Consider the following 18,796-nt stretch of genomic DNA (forward strand, 5'->3'; position numbering starts at 1 on the left):
TGTTCAACTTGGCATTTTTACCCAAAAGAATGATTATCAGCATTCTTTGAGAAAGAGAGCTTTGAGTTATAAAGTTTCCCCAATCATTTTTCCCTCAGGGGGAAAAAAGATAGTAGGGATTCCTAGCAAAACAATCTACTTTATTGCTGCTGTTGTTGCTGAACGGGACCTGGAGGAGGGAAGGGGGAGGTCAGAACTGTGCGAGTCTGTCACAGAGCAGGAGCATCCCAGGTGCTAAGTGAAGAGGCAGACCTGGGCTCCTGAGTTTGGCAGATGGATAACACGTTAGAATAAGCGTACTTTATCTACACACACTCTGAAAAAGAACTGGCTGCCCGTGGGCCTTGTCCGCAATCGCATGTTAGTTGGCCCATTTAGGGAGATCTGGACTTGCAGCCTCTTTTGAAAAAAATAGCCTACATGTTTGTGGGTGGCCGACCTGCAGGACCCCAACCAGGAGCAGGGTGGCAGCCACCCCTTTAGATGGCAAAGCAAGCTCCCTGCACTATGCCACCTGCCTGGCCTCTAAAGGCATCTGAATTTACAACTTCTGGGGTGTGGCTTAAGTATTTAAAAAGTAACAACAACAACAAAAGCAATCCTATTCATGGCAGAAGAACCCTACTTAAGTCAGAAAGAATTAAAACATTTATTGGGCATAAATATATTACATATACACTACAGATACAGTTAGGTATTACATATAGCATAGTATTTGCAAAATCTATACATTAAAATTGATATGGCAGTTTTAATACAATGTATATGAAATAGTCTAAAATTTACAATACAGGAAAACATGATTATTTTTTTTTTCTCCTAAAGTTGAAAAGCTTGGAATGTATGTCCAACAGTGAGGTAAAACATTTTGTCTTTCAATTTAAAGAATTGTGCAAGGATAACATTCAAACACATTCAATTAGGGCACTTTTCAAATTTGACAGGAATACTGAATTACTGTAGCCAACAAAACATGGTTAGAAAATGCCAACATTTCAAGTTGATAAGAACAAGGCAGATAATATGCAAAAAACCTTTTAAAAAAGTTTTCCTTTTAAACAATTTCTTTGAGGACAAAGGGAATTTTGCTTCACATGACTGGAATTTCTTGTGCCAGAGAGGATGTTTGACATATAGAGCATCAGAAAGCCACTCACTCGTTCCTACATATTGCAAAAGGGCAAAGAGAGAAGGTTAACATAACACTTTATTTTATTGGTCATGTGTAATGGCAATATATAGTTCTATATCAATATCACATATACATAATATTTGTAATATAAAATAGTGCCGGATAGTGTGATAACTTTTTGACTGAGGAATTATAATGAACAGTCAACAATGGAGAGCAATAAAATAAAGTGCCGTCAGCTAGTGTTTCACACACTTCAGCTTTCTGGGGGTTAGACAGTATGAAAATCTCAAAGATCAAATAGTCATAGCAATTTTGGCTTAAAGTACTATTTCATAAAAAAAAATTCCAACCAATTCTGAGAATTTCTTTATAGCAGCAGTTCTGAAGTGTTTCCAAAAAGGGATTTTATTTTTCTCCTGCAGACAAGGTTCTTGTACTCAGTTGACTCTTCATTATTTAAAAAAAAAAAAGCCTTCTCCCCAAAGGCATGAGATTGTTTCAGAAAATGCAGATGCAGTTGTTATAGTGGGTCGTGATGCACATTTAATAGTGGAGTGAGTTTTGGAAGGCCAGAAACTTTGGCAAAAATATATTTACCTTGATGCCATCAGTTTGCAAGGCTAATTAAACTAGTTATTCTAGTCAATAACAAAATACAGAACTTTCTAGTACCTACTACATCACAATGTAGGCACACAGAATAATTCATTGATCTTAGCACTTTCTTTAAAGAGATGATTATGTTTTTCTTGGGTACATGTAAACGTTTCAATCACTGATAATGGATTTTTTTTTTTTTGGCATTTAATGCACTAGATGCTCTTTATCTTTAAAAACACAAGAAAATGTCAGAAGAATGATAATACTACAGATGTTGCCAAGGAACAAGACTGACCTAAAATTACAAAAGTATAAAACACAAAAAAATAACATGCTACAAGGGAAAATTAGTACATAAGTACATTTAAAAAATTTTACAATAAATAAAGATTGCACTGTAATTGGCATTTAAAGTACTGTATGCAGAATATAGTATAAATAAACCAAAAACAAAATAATGTTGGTTTCCCCATGACTTTGGTATGGGAATATTATAAGCTAGTACAGGATACTGCATTTTAAGACAACATAGACCAAGCACAAAATAGCTATGATCAAGAAAAACCAAGTAGCAAAAATATACAAAAACAGAAGCAGGGGGATACACTGTGTCTGTTGCACCCTTTTGGAATATATTTGCACCTCCAACTCTTAAATGTCCCTGAGGTACGCAAACATTATGGACTTCATATACATAATCCAATGACTTTGGGTTAAAATTGACAATCTCATGAATGAAAATAAACATGCAAGAGTAACACTTTGCACTCCAATAGCACCTGTTGATCAAGGATCTCAAAGCACTTACAAACATTAGAATCCCCATTTTATTTTTTATTTTTAATGCATGGGAAAACTGAGGCACAGAGAGGTAAAGTGACGTGTTCAGGTCACGCAGCAAGTTAGTGACAGATCCAGGGAGAGAATCTAGGCTCCTTGACCCCCAAACACCCTGTGCTTATTACCAGCAAATACCATTCCCTCTCCACACATAGCCAGGTCAACCCCCAAAAATAGGAACTACAAATTTATTGGGTTTTAATTTTCATTTGCTGTTAGATTAGTATTATGTGCACTGAATTAAGGAACTGAAATTCAATCACTTCATTGATACCTCAAAGAACAGCCTAAAGGCAAATCTTTCAAAAATAATGAGCTGACATATAAGGAGACTGCTCACAATTAGTGTAAATCATGGACAATGGGCAGAGGCACTAAACTGTCACCAGTTCTCGTCATATAATTCTGGTCAAACATAACAGAATATAATAACTCTAGTGATTAGATTAGAAGTAGTTATATACAAAGACAAACAAGTTAAAGCAGCTTTTAAAATAGCTGAACAAGGAAACAACTAACTATTGCACAATGCCCTCGAAAAGTTACTGCTATGAATTGACGTGGTAAAATCTACAATGCTCCATAATTTATAGGTGCATTTTGGTTACTTGATTTCTTAGACAGGCAGCTCATAGTGTTAAAATCATAAGAAATACAGATTATTAAAACATTTTAGATTAAAGTACACATTTTGATTTTGATGAGCTAAACAGTTAAATAACTGAGTGACAACATGGTTGTTTAGGGCAGCCTTATCTGAGTGAACATATCTTCCGTTACGTGGTGGTTTTTGTGTGGTAATACTCTGACAATGCCAAAATCCTAGCCCTGTAAGTACACACGCTGTGATTCACGGTCACAGATACAGATGATCAAGACATAAGAAGTGAACGGTGAATATAAATTACTAAACTGTAACATGGGAAAAAAAAATCAAAGGCTTGCAAAAGACATCAGTGAAGACAGAATAAAGGCAAATCTGAAAATTTTAAAAGAAAACATAAGCTAGCTTTTGGTATCTGGTTTGCTTTTTTTTTTTTTTTTAATCCAGTTTAACCTCTTCCTAGTTTTGCATTTCAAAAAGGTGCACCAAAACACTGATATTTTTTTCCTAGCTAAATCTGTAAAATAAGTATATAAATCAAAGAACAAAAGGGCTTAAAAAAGGGAGTATCTGAATAAATGTGTATATTAAAATGTGTAGCATTAATTAAATTCATACCTCTAGTTTTGTTGGGTTTGTTTACTTCATTAAGAAGTACTGTAATATAAAGGCAAATAAAATGGATAAAGTTGCAAAGCCAACCACAATGAGGGCTGCAAACTGTTCATCAGTAGGCATCATGCTCTTCATTTTGGGATCATCTAAGCTCCCCATGTCCCCTGTAAGCATGACCTCACTTCGTTGTAGTACAAAAGCCGCAGAGGGACTGAAAGCTCCGCTTAGCTCCTGAGAGGTGTCTAAACAGCGACGACATGCACACACGCGGAACCGATAGTCTGTGTTGGTCTGGAGGCCTGAGATTTGGAATGTGGCTTCTTCTCCCTTGTACACCTTCAAGAAAAGAAAAGTCCTGGTCAATTAATTTATAACAACACTGTGGTCTCTGAAGTAATAATCATATAACATTGGGTCCTTATAGAACTGGTTTGGTTTAAATGAACTCCATAACAACAAAGAGTACATGGAATGGCATTTGTCCAAGTCTGTATTTCATCCATAAACTATTCTGACCTACTCCAAATAAAATATAAATTCAGTGACTCTGATATTGACAGGAGGTAAGGCACTCATCAGTACTGCAGCTGATACAAGTAATGGTGATGCATCTAGCTGAATTTTAATAATTTAGGCTATAAATCAGCAGATGACTTAATTCTTATAAGGGCTCTCTGATCTTGGTGCACAGAATTTTTTAAAATGTAAACAAAAACAAATTACAGAAATAAAGTGTAAAGTCTCAGTTGACATTCACTAGTGGCTACACCATGAAACCCTACTCCATTAGATAGCTCACATCAGCCCTAAGAGGTAAACACTATTTTGACTTTTCATTCTGTACTTTGTTTTGTCTGCTCTAGAGGTTCATACAAATACAATCAAATCCTGTGCACTTTCCTGTGCCTAGGAGATTCATCTGCATTCTCAATTCAGTAGCTGTTCCTTTTACTGAAGAATAAGTATTTTATCACATGCCTGTACACTGATGTGTCCATTTGCTCTTTGACAAATATTTGCATTATTTCCAGTTTGGAGTTTTTATACAGTAAGAGTACTATGAACATTTTTGTACAAATCTTGGACCAAGTGCTGAGTGTAACTCCATATCTAACTGCATGGGAAAGTTTTAACAAGCACATCCCTTTGCACTCCTGCCAGCTAAGCATGAGAGTTCCAGTTGCTTCACACCCTCACCAACATTTGTTATTGTCAGTCATTTGTATTTTAGTCATTCTAATGGGTGAGACTGGTACCTCAGTTGCATTTCCCTGATGCTTAAAGGTGTTTCCCACCTCTTCATGTGCTTATTTGGTCATTCATATAACTTCTTTTGTGAACTGTGTCTTCAACTGTTTTGCCTATTTTAATTTGCAGTGGTTCTTTAATATAATCTGGATGTAAGTTCTTTGTCAGATATGTGTTATGAATATTTTCTCCCAGTTTTGTGGCTTACCTAATCATTTTTAAAGAATTTTTTTGATGCAGTCCTATTTATCACAAATTAATATTTACTGCAATGGTTTGTCTTAAGTGTTTCCTGTTTGACCAACCTGTCCTTTTCCATTTTTCTTCTACTTTGTTCTTCTATCAAAGTGGTATTGATACTCAAAACACTTAGAGGAAATGATAATCACCTTAAAATTACATAAAAATCCATGTCTTATGTTAGAGATAGGAAAAAACTAGCTGAAACTCAAATCAGTAAAGAGATTTGGTTAATTAAATAGCAAAGTAAAATTAACCAAACACTTTCTAGCTGAGTAGCACTGAGTTAGCTTCATAAAGTGCTTAAAACATGGGTGGTATGTAAGTAACTGCACAGCAAAAGTTAGCTATTATTATTACTACTACTACTGTTTAGAATTTTAAAATACTTCAAATATATTTTTAACATACAGTGATCAAAAGTGATAGGGGCATTTTTAGTGATAGGCCACCTTAGTAAAACTGTGAATTTTGCCCATTAACATAAATTCCCGAGAAAATAGAGAGTATTTCCAACAATCTCAACTCTGTCTGAAACACTTGCCAGAGTCAGTGGGAATCTACAAACATTCAGTTGCTAAAGACCAGCACATAAACTTCCATAAGAAGCAGGACATCGTATTAGAGAACACAAGTGCACTGGCCACTCATTCAGTGTTGTGCAAACTGAAAGAGCTAGAAGATTGTAGTTTAGAAAAGGCATCAGAACATCCAATGTTCACCTGATATTCAGCCTTTTGAAAATTTTTTCCTCCCTCCTTTTCAAACTTTAGAAGTAGCCATAAGAGTCTTATTGTACTTTTGTTTAGTGAGTAAGCCCCGGAAAATCAATTGTGTTTCTCATATTTCCCAGATTCACCCTTCTTTTGCTATTCCCTTTTATAAGATTTGAAGCATGTTCCTCCAGGTGAGTTACTCTGTTTCTCTCTGAAGATTGTGGCATGTGTCTTAGCAACTGTGGTTAGACTGAACAGGGCTGGAGCAGCCAAGAACAAAAGAGCTGTAAGAAAACCCCAGTGATCCTGAGAGATCACTCCTTTCTCATAGCTCACTGTTCCAATGATAAGTTAGTTAAATGGCTATTTTAAGATGAACTTGTCGTCATGGTGACTGCCCCAACCCAGACACAGCCAGCTATTCAGGCATTCAGACTACACCATGATGATACCGTCTGTGGATTATTTCCCAACATCATGTGCGTGGTCTCAGGAAAACAATGGTGCCCCTTTTTTTCTTTACAGAGACCTTTTCATTGTGAATGTTCTTTACTTAATTTCCCAAATTTAGATGCTCAAATCAGTATTTTTCGAAACAAGTCTTTTCTTCAAAACAACAGGGACCACCATACTACCAGTCCCTTCCCCTATCTGAGCTTTGGTTGCCTATCTGCAATAGCCCAGGTAAACAATCTATTCTAACTCTATGGTGGCAGTAGTTAGGATGTTGATGGAGTTGAAGAAAAGATGCCATCTAAGCTTTAGCTATAAGGTTTCTCAATACATTTCTTTCATCGATCCTTTTGGAGGTCTCACCTCTTGAAATGTTCACACTTATCAAAGGGTGAAATATGGTAGCTACTGGAGCTCTTTTGTGTAACCCCAGGGAACTGGCATCAGGATTCCAGGTCTAAGTCCTTGCTCTGGCACTTTCTAGGTTTGTGACCTCAGGCAAATAATAGCTTTGAGCCTTACTTTTCTCATCTTTAGCATGTGACAGTAACAGTACCTAACTTAAACCCAACAAGGGATTATTAAATAAGAAACTGTGTCAAATGCTTTGTGAAAGGACTATGCTGGAGGTAAGTCCTCTTTATCAAATTTAATCCTTCTGATTACTCTGGCAGCTGAGTAGTAGTCCCATTTTAGAGATGAGAAAGCTAAGGATCAGAGAGCTGTTAATTTCTTGAGGTCTCAGGCAAATAAGGGTAGTTAGTGGTAGACCCCAGAGGAGATCTCACATCTAACTCACCCCTGCTCATCACCGGAACTGCTGCAGCTCCACTGGTTCCATGTCCTTGGGTTGAACCCACCCTCCATGTTAGTCCTCATCTAGTGACTATGGTGTGATACCAAGTGTACTTCTCTTGGCCTTCTGACTTTGTCTTCCCAGGGAATCTGATAACTTCTCTGGTGCTTCTGTGAAACACTTCCAGATCACCCCACCCTGGGTCCCACTGCCTTTCCTTTATGAGTATGGAAAGCAGGCCCCCAATCCAGACTATGCCAAGGAAAGACATGGGCAGCATTTCTGTGATGTGTCCTCTTAATTTATGCCACACTGACGACCTCATGGCTGAAAACCACTTAGTAACCTATTTCCCCACAGATGTGTGAGAGATTTTTGGAAAGTTGATATAGTTTCATTTATATCTAGTGTTAAATTATTTCTATGGTTTCCAGAATTTGCATGGCTAGCTCCTTCTATGAAAGTTGGCTCAGAAGTATATTTAATTTTCCAGAAACCCAATTCATGGAATCTTGAATAGAGACTTTACATACATTTTTTTGATTTATATCTCTTCTCTCCCTAAAGATCTCTGAAAACGTGTTTTGAAAGTAAAGGAATGCTACTTTTCTCATACCCTTAGGCAAAAAGCTTAGTGAAGGAAAAATGAATATCTAATTGAAGGGAACTTCTTTAATGACAAGTCCAATCAAAAGTTGAGCTTTAATTTGTAAATGTTTTTCTTTTAGCTCTTGTTTTAACTGGAAGACCTCACCCCTTTCAAAAGCATTGTCAACACAATGTTTTTATTATCTTTATATATATATGTGATAAATAGATTGAGTGTGGGACTGTGTTCTATTTCCACAGCAAATAGTACATGGCTATAACAGAGAAAGATGCTCATCGAATGTTCCCTAATTAGAACCCTTAAATACTTAAGAGTAGATATGCTTATACCACACAGTTTGAAAAGAGGAAAATTACCAGCAATAAGTACATGTGAACATTTATTAGAACCCCCACACAAAGCACAGGGTATGGTATAGGTACAGCCATGATTAGACAATGGAATCATTAACGATTGAGCTGTTTTCATTGCACTGATAGTAGTCAACAACACTACAAAATGAAACAATCCCAATACTCCATTTCCTGAGGACTCTGGTTCCACAGGTTTGAGACAACTGAGTTGTTTTTGTGAGAATAATCACAGCCATAGGATCACACAGTCAGTAGGTCATCAGGCCTGCGGCACAGTTCAGGGGACTTTTCATGGGACTGTGCCTCTCTCTGCAGCAGGCTGTGCCTCTTCTCCCTTTGTTTTCATTCATTTTGACAGGGGCACCATTATGGGCTCTTCCTCCTGCCTCAACCCAATTTAAAAGGCATAGCTCCATCTAAGATTATCTTTATTGAAGTAACCAATCATAATATCACAGTAAGTATACATGCAATATTATTTTTACAAAGATATTTCTGTCCTTGATTTGGTGTGCAATCTATATTTAAGTAATTTTGACATGTTTACTCCAAGTGAGAGGATTTAAAGTAATACCCAGATAATCAAAACAAAGAATCTGTGACCCTCAATTCAGAGTAACATGCTGTGTAGTTGAAATCCTTGAAATCTCTTTTACTAATTCTCCCAAGAAAAGGAGATATAACTGCCCAGCATCACCATCTGCACAGCACCCTCTCAAGACTGAACAGAGCTGATGTCCACAGTAACCCTGAAAAGGAGAATTAGCATCTCCACTTTGACAAGACAGCAAGGCTCAGAGAGGTGAATAAGTCCTCCAATACCACATGACTACAAAAGGCAGACGTGACCTTCCTGGGCCCCTTGCTGAAGTGGGCATTTACTAACCTGCAGGATTCCTCTGTGGAGGGTGCAGTGCTGGGCAGGAACTGTTGCTCCTGAGCCAAAGAGGACGCGAAGGGCACTATTACCGAACTGCGTCTTGGGGGCATGCTGTTTCCACCCCAATGGGACTGGAAGCTCTGAGAGCACAGATTCTGCCATTCTGTTATATGCCAGGCAGCCCTCACTGTACAGAGCACCTGAGTTTCTCAATGAATCAGGGGTCCTATACCAGAATTCCAGGAAACTGAGTATACATTTGTTTTATATGCAATTTAAAATGGATGTATGCATGAATATTTTTCTGTAGAAGGTGGGGGGGGGGTCATATCCTTCATCAGATACTTAAAGGGACCTATAAACCTACAAAGTGTTGAGAGTCAGTAAGACAAATAATAGCTTTTAAATATTCCCATCTTGATCTATTCTTACTTTGCTTTGGATTTGAACCTTTATGAAAATAGACAGTCATAGCATGTTTAATTTCTGTTAGGGAATTAAATTGCAAACCATTAAAAAATATGCAGGTTCCAAGTCTTTAAAATCATTCCATCAAGGTCAAGAGAAGATCTTTCTTCACAGTACCTTGTGTGATACCACAAAGAATCAATACATGTCCCAATACTATATTTTAAAAATGATACAAAACAAATTCAGAGATGCCATCAAGTTAAAGGTGGAGCTCTATGAATTTTCAGATGCTTCAAAGGTTTTCTTAATGCAATAAATCTGAGCAGCAACAGTACTAATAATAAAATTTTGGCTCCCAATAGGTAATACTTTCTTATAGTTTGTTACCCTTTTCTTACCTTCAGTGTTTATATTTACACACTTTATATAAAAATCATTGCGTCTGAACACAAATGTATATCATTTCACTTTCTTGATTATAAAACTGCTTATGTTCTGTCTTGTGAGGTGAAAAAAGTCACCTGCACATACACACAATTTTCATTCTTTTCTTGAATGCTTTACAATTAATGTCTGGAAAGAACTTTCAAGCTTCTTGAAAAAAGCTTATGCTTGAAAGACTTTTTAAATGGCAGAAAAGCCAAATCAATATATGCATGCATACTAATGCAGAGTAAAACTTTAGGTGAGGACTTAATACTTGAAGTTAATAGACTGTTTCATAATTAGAACCAGCTGCTCACCCTACATCATGATAGCTAAACAAAAGAAAGCTAATTACAGAGTTTAACTCAATGTTTCCGGCAAAATATCAGCAAAAGCCTTGGCCCTTGCCATATGTTGCCTGTAAAAAATGAGCTTGGGGAACAGAAGCGTACTGTCCTATGATGGGTGATTTTTTTCACCTAAGTTACAAATATCACTTCTAAATCCCCCCTATGGTCAAGTTTAATTCTCATCCCCACTGCAAGTATAAATCACCCTGTTCCTTTGAAACAGGCCTCTTTCATGCATGCAAAAAACATTTACAGAGTGCCTAGCTATGTTCCAGTCCTGGGAAGATAAAAATGAATAACACAAGCCCACACATTAGTGAATCCTGTGTGATTAGTGCTGTAACTGAAGTATACACAGTGCTTCCTATAAGCCCACAGCTCTGCCGTGGTGTATGCTCTACACTGATGACCTCTCATTTTCTTTTCCTTTGCCTCTATGAATTCAAAGCCTGTTATCTCTGGACTATAAACAGGCTTCATTCCCTATCTCGTGTCCAGAACAAGTGAATGTAGGGCTCAAAACATCATGCTTAAGTTAATGCTTACTGAATAGGGAGAAGCAAAAAACTCAGTACAAATTGTCCCTGACTCAACTGTGACTTTTCATGTACCACTACCTGCCTAATCATTTCTTGGTAAATGCAGGAAACACATGGTTACAAGAAGATTGCTAATTCCTATCCACTGAGCCTGCCCTGGTTTAACTGTGTTTTCACCAAGAAACACTATTTATAGCTGTTTATTTATAAGAAATATATTGTGAAGCATATATGTAATTGTATATTAGTATTTGTATGTTCATGGGTTAAAATATTTTAGCATTAAACAGCAAGATTCAAAGCAGCACATCTACCAATGAAATCTAATTTGAATAAACCTATACTCTGGCCATGCCTGATGTATAGATATTGAATAAATAATGCTTTTTCAATGAAAAACAGCAATCAGTGTGCTTTGAGAAGCAGAACATTTACCCAAGAACAAGCGGAAAAGCGTGGTAGCTGGAGAAAAGGTTATAAAATACAGTGATGCATGTACTGCTGGGAAGTGAATATTGTTACGTGTTAAATGATATGTTGTAAAATTTGTAACATTTCATCCTTTAACCCTTTTTTACAATGCTACGGGATAGGACGATTCTATTGGTGTTAAAGATGACTAAACCTAGTGGGAGAAAAAATCCTCCATTCTCCATGTGAGCTGAAACTCTGAAATCAATCATATCTTTGAGGTAAGTTGAAAGAGTAACACATGTAAAATTATTTACTGTGAAGAATTGGAACAAATAATTTCACAATTATATGGAAACACAAAAAACCTCGAATAGCCAAAGCAATCTTGAGAAAGAAGAATGGAACTGGAGGAATCAAACTGCCTGACTTCAGACTCTACTACAAAGCTACAGTCATCCACACAGTATGGTACTGGCACAAAGACAGAAATATAGATCAATGGAACAAAATAGAAAGCCCAGAGATAAATCCACGCACCTATGGACACCTTATCTTTGACAAAGAAAGCAAGAATATACAATGGAGAAAAGACAATCTCTTTAACAAGTGGTGCTGGGGAAAATGGCCAACCACCTGTAAGAGAATGAAACTAGAACACTTTCTAACACCATACACAAAACCAAACTCAAAATGGATTAAAGATTTAAATGTAAGACCAGAAAATATAAAACTCCTAGAGGAAAATATAGGCAGAACACTCTCTGACATAAATCACAGCAAGATCCTCTGTGACCCACCTCCCAGAGTAATGGAAATAAAAGCAAAAATAAACAGACGGGAACTAATTAAACTTAAAAGCTTTTGCACAATGAAGGAAACTATAAGGTGAAAACACAGCCTTCAGAATGGGAGAAAATATTAGCAAATGAAACAACTGACAAAGAATTAATCTCAAAAATATACAAGCAGCTCATGCAGCTCAATACCAGAAAAATAAACAACCCAATCAAAAAATGGGCCAAAGAGCTAAAGCAGACATTTCTCCAAAGACGACATACAGATGGCTAACAAACACATGAAAAGATGCTCAACATCACTCACTATCAGAGAAATGCAAATCAAAACCACAATGAGGTACCATCTCATGCCGGTCAGAATGGCTGCGATCCAAAAGTCTACAAGCAATAAATGCTGGAGAGGGCGTGGAGAAAAGGGAACTCTCTTACACTGTTGGTGGGAATGCAAACTAGTACAGCCACTATGGAGAACAGTGTGGAGATTCCTTAAAAAACTGGAAATAGAACTGCCATACAACCCAGCAATCCCACTGCTGGGCATACACACTGAGGAAACCAGAATTGAAAGAGACACATGTACCCCAATGTTCATCACAGCACTGTTTACAACAGCTAAGACATGGAAGCAACCTAGATGTCCATCAGCAGACAAATGGATAAGAAAGCCATGGTACATATACACAATGGAATATTACTCAGCTATTAAAAAGAACACATTTGAGTCAGTTCTAACGAGGTGGATGAAACTGGAGCCTATTATACAGAGTGAAGTAAGCCAGAAAGAAAAACACCAATACAGTATATTAACGCACATATAGAGAATTTAGAAAGATGGTAACGACGACCCTATATGCAAGACCATAAGAGAGATACAGATATAAAGAACAGACTTTTGGACTCTGGGAGGAGGCGAGGGAGGGATGATTTGAGAGAACAGCACTGAAACATGTATATTACCATATGTGAAATAGATCGGTGTACTGGGACAACCCAGGGGAATGAAATAGGAGGGAGGTGGGTGGGGGTTTGGGACTGGGGGACACACGTATACCCGTGGCTGATTCACATCAATGTATGGCAAAAACCACCACAGTATTGTAAACTAGTCTCCAATTATAATAAATTAAAAATTATTTACTGTGAAATATACTGTATAAAATGAGATTCTAAGGTGAAAGGAAACAAGAGTGCGTTTGCTCTTATTTAAGAGGAAGGATGGAAACTGGTAAAACCATCCACTGATGTTAAACAATACTGGTGGCTGTCATATTTAAAACAAGTTTTTGCAAGATGTGTTTAAAGCAATTCACTTTTTAATCTGACACTTCATAGTAACAAAGGATTATGAAATTTACTAAAATTTTCTTTCTTTCTACACATTATTATTATACGAGGGATATTAACCAGCGAACTAACACAAGCTCTGAATCATTTTTTCTACTTGTTTTGTGTATCTGGAGCCTTTATTCTTTATCTGAATAAAGAAGTTTTTGCAAATTATGATAAAGATTCAGAAGGCAGGTGGAATTTATCTTCAACTTCTTGCTGCTAAGTCACTTCAGTCGTGTCCGACTCTGTGCTACCCCATAGAAGGCAGCCCACCAGGCTCCCCTGTCCCTGGGATTCTCCAGGCAAGAACACTGGAGTGGGTTGCCATTTCCTTCTCCAATGCATGAAAGTGAAAGTGAAGTCGCTCAGTCATGTCCAACCCTTAGCGACCCCATGGACTGCAGCCTACCAGGCTCCTCCGTCCATGGGATTTTCCAGTCAAGAGTACTGGAGTTTGATGTAAATGCACACCTCTATTACAAGTGCTGGTGAGGAGCGGGTCTCAGCTTTCCTAACAGAGCAACAGTGTTATATTCTGCTTTCACGTAGTTATTAAGTTTCTGGGAATGTTATGGAAACCTATAGAGTAGCTGAATCTTTCATAGCCAGTGACAAGACAATGAGTGGCTCTGGAATAATCAGGATCAAAAAGGGTATAGTGAATGATAAACCCAAATCCTTTATCACGTGATATGTATAGGCTTGCTACTCAAAACATGGTTCATGCACTAGCAACATGAGTGTCACCTGGGGGCTTGACCCATGACCCCAGACTGACTGAATCAGAATCCACATGAACAGATTCTCATATGATCCTATGCACATTAAAGGGCAACAAACAGTGACCCAAAGCTTCTGAATCACAGCCTTGAGGGCTGATACATCATCTTCTTCCTTCCTCATCCTTCAATTATAACTTCCGTAAAAAAGGCAGATAGAACAGGGCCTTCAGTAATTAGGTTGACACTTTTTCCCTCTAGCGTAAAATCACTGACACAGTTTTCAATAAATACATAGTTTGATACTTGTGAATATCACAGGCAATATCAAATACAAATATAGAACTTAAAACCCATGAGACCATGCTTAAGAAACTGAAAATGTAAGAACATAAGCTAGAGCTATTATATCCTAGAGAGTCAGGTAATGGGTGCATGTGAATCAGTTTCCACGATCAATTTTAAGAAAAATGTAGTTCACTTGCCACTGAATCCTCACAGCAACAGGCAGAGGCCAGGAGCCAACCAGACCGACAGGCCACACATGTGCCACATGCTGGTGCTCACCTGTTTGTACTCAGATTCTCTTCCAACCAACACCTGCAGGATGTAGTTGACAGGGTCGCCTTTCATGGGTGGTACCGTCTCCCATAAAATTTCACACGCATTTCCTTCTAACTGTGTTACTCGAGGTGCTGAAATACAAATCCACACATCCACGGTCAAAAATTCAAAGTATCATATAAACGGTCAGTATTTCAGTAATATTAGTGAGGACCTGAGAGAGGGGGAGTGTGCTTGTGCCTGCCCTGCGAGGGGAGTTTATATGTCTAGCCCCCTAGAAATCTATCAGGGCACCCTTTACCAAGAGAAGGCATTCAAGCCACTGGCCAAGAGTCCTTTGCTCACTGTCCTATTAATAACTGCTTGACCTGGCTTGCATTCTCGTGTTTTTTTTTTTTTTTTTTTCTTAAGGCTAATGAGAACCTTCTATGATTAAGTCCTGTGTTAGGTATTTTGCAAAACTAGACACTACTTTCAAGGAAATTAAGATGTAGTTAAGGGAAGCAGAGAGAAAGGTATGAAACAAAGATAAGCAGACATAATGTAGGCCAGATGAGAATGAGAGATACAAAGAAAACATTGGTTCCAGGGGAGGGAGGTCACGTTCATGTAAGGGTCTAAGAAAGGTTTGAGGAGCAGGTGGCATTTGAGGTAAGCCTGCAAAAGTTATCTTACATTTGTTTATTTTAATTTTCTACCTACTGGACTCATCATTCCGGTTTAAAGTGAAATTATATTAGTTTGCAGCAAAGCACTTACAGGCTATAAAATTTTAATATTTTCTTATATTTAATATCTGATATGTTTCCATTTTGTAACTAGTATGTGTAACTCCTCTCACTGAATGCCCTTATTTTAAATTTCAAATTACATGAATTCTTTAGAGGCAGCTGTTTCTACTTTCAATTCTGTACAATACTATTTCAGAAAAATAAAAGCTGTCTTTAAAAAAAAGTTTGTATGAGTTGGCTGTAATTTATGGAAAAACTAAATAAAGAATCTCAGCCAACCACACAGTCCTCCAGCTATGCCAACCTCCTGAATCTAAAAGTGAGAGGAAGACGTCGTGACAGCATGGCAGCGTGGACACTGTCCACCTGAAGATAAAGCACCAAGACCTATAAGGACTATCAATTAGGTGTATTTTCCAAAAGATCAAACTACCTCAACAATCACTTCCAGAGGCAAAGATAGTGTTGGAAAGACCCCTGCACTTATTTAGCTAACTGATAAAATGTGGCAAACCTCCCTGTTACAACAACAAATCTATGAACCACAGCATGGTCAGGAATCTTCTGTTACAACTAAAAGGCAAAGCCACACCAAAGTGCCAGGGCATTTAATACCCAAGGGACCCAGCAAGTCTACATCCATTTACATCAGTATCTTAGTCACATGAAGAAGTCAAAGAGCTTCTGGACCACTGAGGGGCAGGGGAACACGGGGAAGGCATTTACCGTAAAGTACCCTGCAAGGGGGCTTCCCTGGTGTCTCAGTGGTAAAGAATTTGCCTGCCAACGCAGGAGACGTGGGTTCTATCCCTGGCTCAGGAAGATCCCCTGGAGTAAGAAATGGCAACCCGCTCCAGTATTCTTGCATGGGAAATCCCATCAACAGAGGAGCCTGGCAGGCTACAGTCCATGGAGTTGCAAAGAGTTGGACATAACTGATTCTAAGAGGTTCTAAGTTACCCTGCAAGGTGCTATGGGAAATCTTAACAGAATGTGAGTCAGACCCTGACTCAGGCCCTGGAGGCCCCACACCCTCCTGTAATGCACTCCATGTCCTGGTGTATCTGATACAGCTGTTTGTGTGGAAGCAGTGATTCAAATGGCCTAGCTCTTGGGGCCAAATACATAATTTGTGCTCACTGCCTAGCACCTCAAATAACAGAGCCAACACTCACTTGACCCCATGTAAAACCTGGTTCAAGTGGGCTGCTGGTCTATCTGTCAGCCTCAGAGTCGTTTTGGGCAGCAGCTGGATAAAGCAAAGAGGGAGGTACCGGGGAGGGGAGGGTGCAGACTCAAGAGTCCTAGAGGGGCTGGACCTGGGCCCAGCACTGGTGAGAAGGGATGAGCCAGCTTTGCCCTGTTGCTGTCTGCCTGGCGGATCTGCTGTGCAAAGGCAGCACTCTGGCTGAAAGCGGGAGATGAGGACTGAGCAGATCTGGTGGAGGGAGAGCTTGAGTGGAGCTGGCTTTTGCTCACTGCCTGATCCCATGAAGTGGGCAGAGAGTCAACCAGTCATTCACAAACCTCAAGACAAATACCCCAGGAGATGAGGACAGCCTGCTGCTGCAGCTTTCCCGTGAGAGCTATGGGTTGGAGGGAAGGCAGGGATGCCACCCTTGTTAGCCTCTCATCTACACACCAAGGGATCCAAAGATGCGGATCAACTGTTGAAGGGAGGTACTCAAACCTCTGTGGTAAACTCCATGGGCATTACACCACCAGGAATTCACCTGCATTCCTAACCCAGCATCTGTCACTCTGGTCTCTTTCTTCCCTCTGTCCATCTATCTCCTGTGGGGATAAGACTGCCTCACTGTTATTTGTGATAATAATTTACGTGTACTCAAGAAAAGTCACACCAGTAAGCCATCTCCTTTAAGGCCTCTCATTCTCCCTGTAGAACCCATTTCCCAATCTTCTCTTTTGGAAAGTTCTTTTGATTCTATCTGGCTGATATGAGAAATATTAGGAGAGCATATTTAAGGTCAGCATTGAGCCTCCTACGCTAAATACCAACATTTCCTCACAGAATAGCACACTGAAATACACGGTCCACAAACCTTTGATGGCGGGGGGGACACTCTTGGTTGTGCTGAAGGTGTAGGTTTCTGAGAAGGGCCCTTCCCCAGCCTCGCTGGCTGCCTGGATTCTGAAGGAGTAGCATGTGAATTCCGTCAGCCTCTGGACCTTATAGGTGTGGCTGGGTCCTCTGTAGATTGAAATAAACCTAGAGAAAGGAACAGCATCCATTAGCCACCTGAACTTTTATTAGTGACAAGAAATTAACTAGGATACAAAAGTGCAACAGATTAGGCCAACTTGATAAATGCTTTTCATACCCTCTGAATGATCAACCAGTTGCTATGTTGTAGTTGTTTAATATCTAATATATGTCTTCATAAAAGAAAAATATACACATTGAGGTACTCCTACATTGGGTGCAGATATTTACAATTGTTAGGTCTTCCTCTTGGATTGATCCCCTGATCATCATGAAGTGTCCTTCCTTATCTCTTGTAATATTCTTTAAGGTCTATTTTGTCTGATATGAGGATTGCTACTGCAACTTTCTTTTGCTTCCCACTTGCATGGAATATATTTTTCCATCCTCTCACTTTCAGTCTGTATGTGTCTTGAGGTCTGAAGTGGGTTTCTTGTAGACAGCATATATATGGATCTTATTTTTGTATCCATTCAGCCAGCCTGTGTCTTTTGGTTGAAGCATTTAATTCATTTCCATTTAAAGTAATTATTGATATAAATGTTCCTATTGCCATTTCCTTGTTTGGGGTTGATTTTGTAGATCTTTTTTCTTCTCTTGTACTTCTTGACTATATAAGTCCCTTTAACATTTGTTGTAAAGCTGGTTTGGTGGTACTGGATTCTCTTAACTTTTGCTTGTCTGAAAAGCTTTTTACTTCTTCATCAGTTTTGAATGAGATCCTTGCTGGGTACAGTCATCTTGGTTGTAGAATTTTCCCTCTCAGTACTTTAAATATATCTTGCCATTGCCTTCTGGCCTGCAGAGTTTCTGCTGAAAGATCAGCTGTTAAATATATGGGGTTTCCCTTGTATGTTACTTGTTGCTTCTCCCTTGCTGCTTTTAATAGTCTCTGTGTTTAGTCTTTGTTAGTTTGATTAGTATGTGTCTTGGTGTGTTTCTCCTTGAGTTTATCCTGTATGGACTCTTTGAGCCTCTTGGACTTGATTGACTATTTTCTTTTCCATGTTGGGGAAATTTTCAATTATAATCTCTCATCAAAAAGTCTACAGATAGTGAATGCTTGAGAGGGTGTGTGTGTGTGGTAGGGAGGGCGCTCTTGCACTGCTGGTGGGAATGTAAGTTGATGCGGCCACTGTGGAGGATGGTGTGGAGATTCCTTGAAGAACTAGGAAAGGAGGTGCCATGTGGCCCCATGGTCC

At 38.7% G+C, this 18,796-nt stretch overlaps 1 protein-coding gene across 6 annotated transcripts in view; it reads right to left on the minus strand.

Moving 5' to 3' along the window:
- Nucleotides 1–630: 630 nt before the first annotated feature.
- FNDC3B (fibronectin type III domain containing 3B) overlaps nt 631–18,796 on the minus strand; it is a 358,595-nt gene continuing 340,429 nt past the window's right edge. For all 6 annotated transcript variants that reach the window (XM_019959536.2, XM_070803254.1, XM_019959543.2 and 3 more), the window contains 3 exons: nt 17,434–17,600; nt 14,643–14,770; nt 631–4,130 (listed from right to left, as the gene is read on the minus strand). In XM_019959536.2, the coding sequence (XP_019815095.2) occupies nt 3,819–4,130; nt 14,643–14,770; nt 17,434–17,600 (607 nt within the window). In that variant the 3' untranslated portion in view covers nt 631–3,818. The remainder of the gene's footprint in view (nt 4,131–14,642; nt 14,771–17,433; nt 17,601–18,796) is intronic.

This window comes from Bos indicus, chromosome 1, assembly GCF_029378745.1.
Source record: "Bos indicus isolate NIAB-ARS_2022 breed Sahiwal x Tharparkar chromosome 1, NIAB-ARS_B.indTharparkar_mat_pri_1.0, whole genome shotgun sequence".
Taxonomy (NCBI): domain Eukaryota; kingdom Metazoa; phylum Chordata; class Mammalia; order Artiodactyla; family Bovidae; genus Bos; species Bos indicus.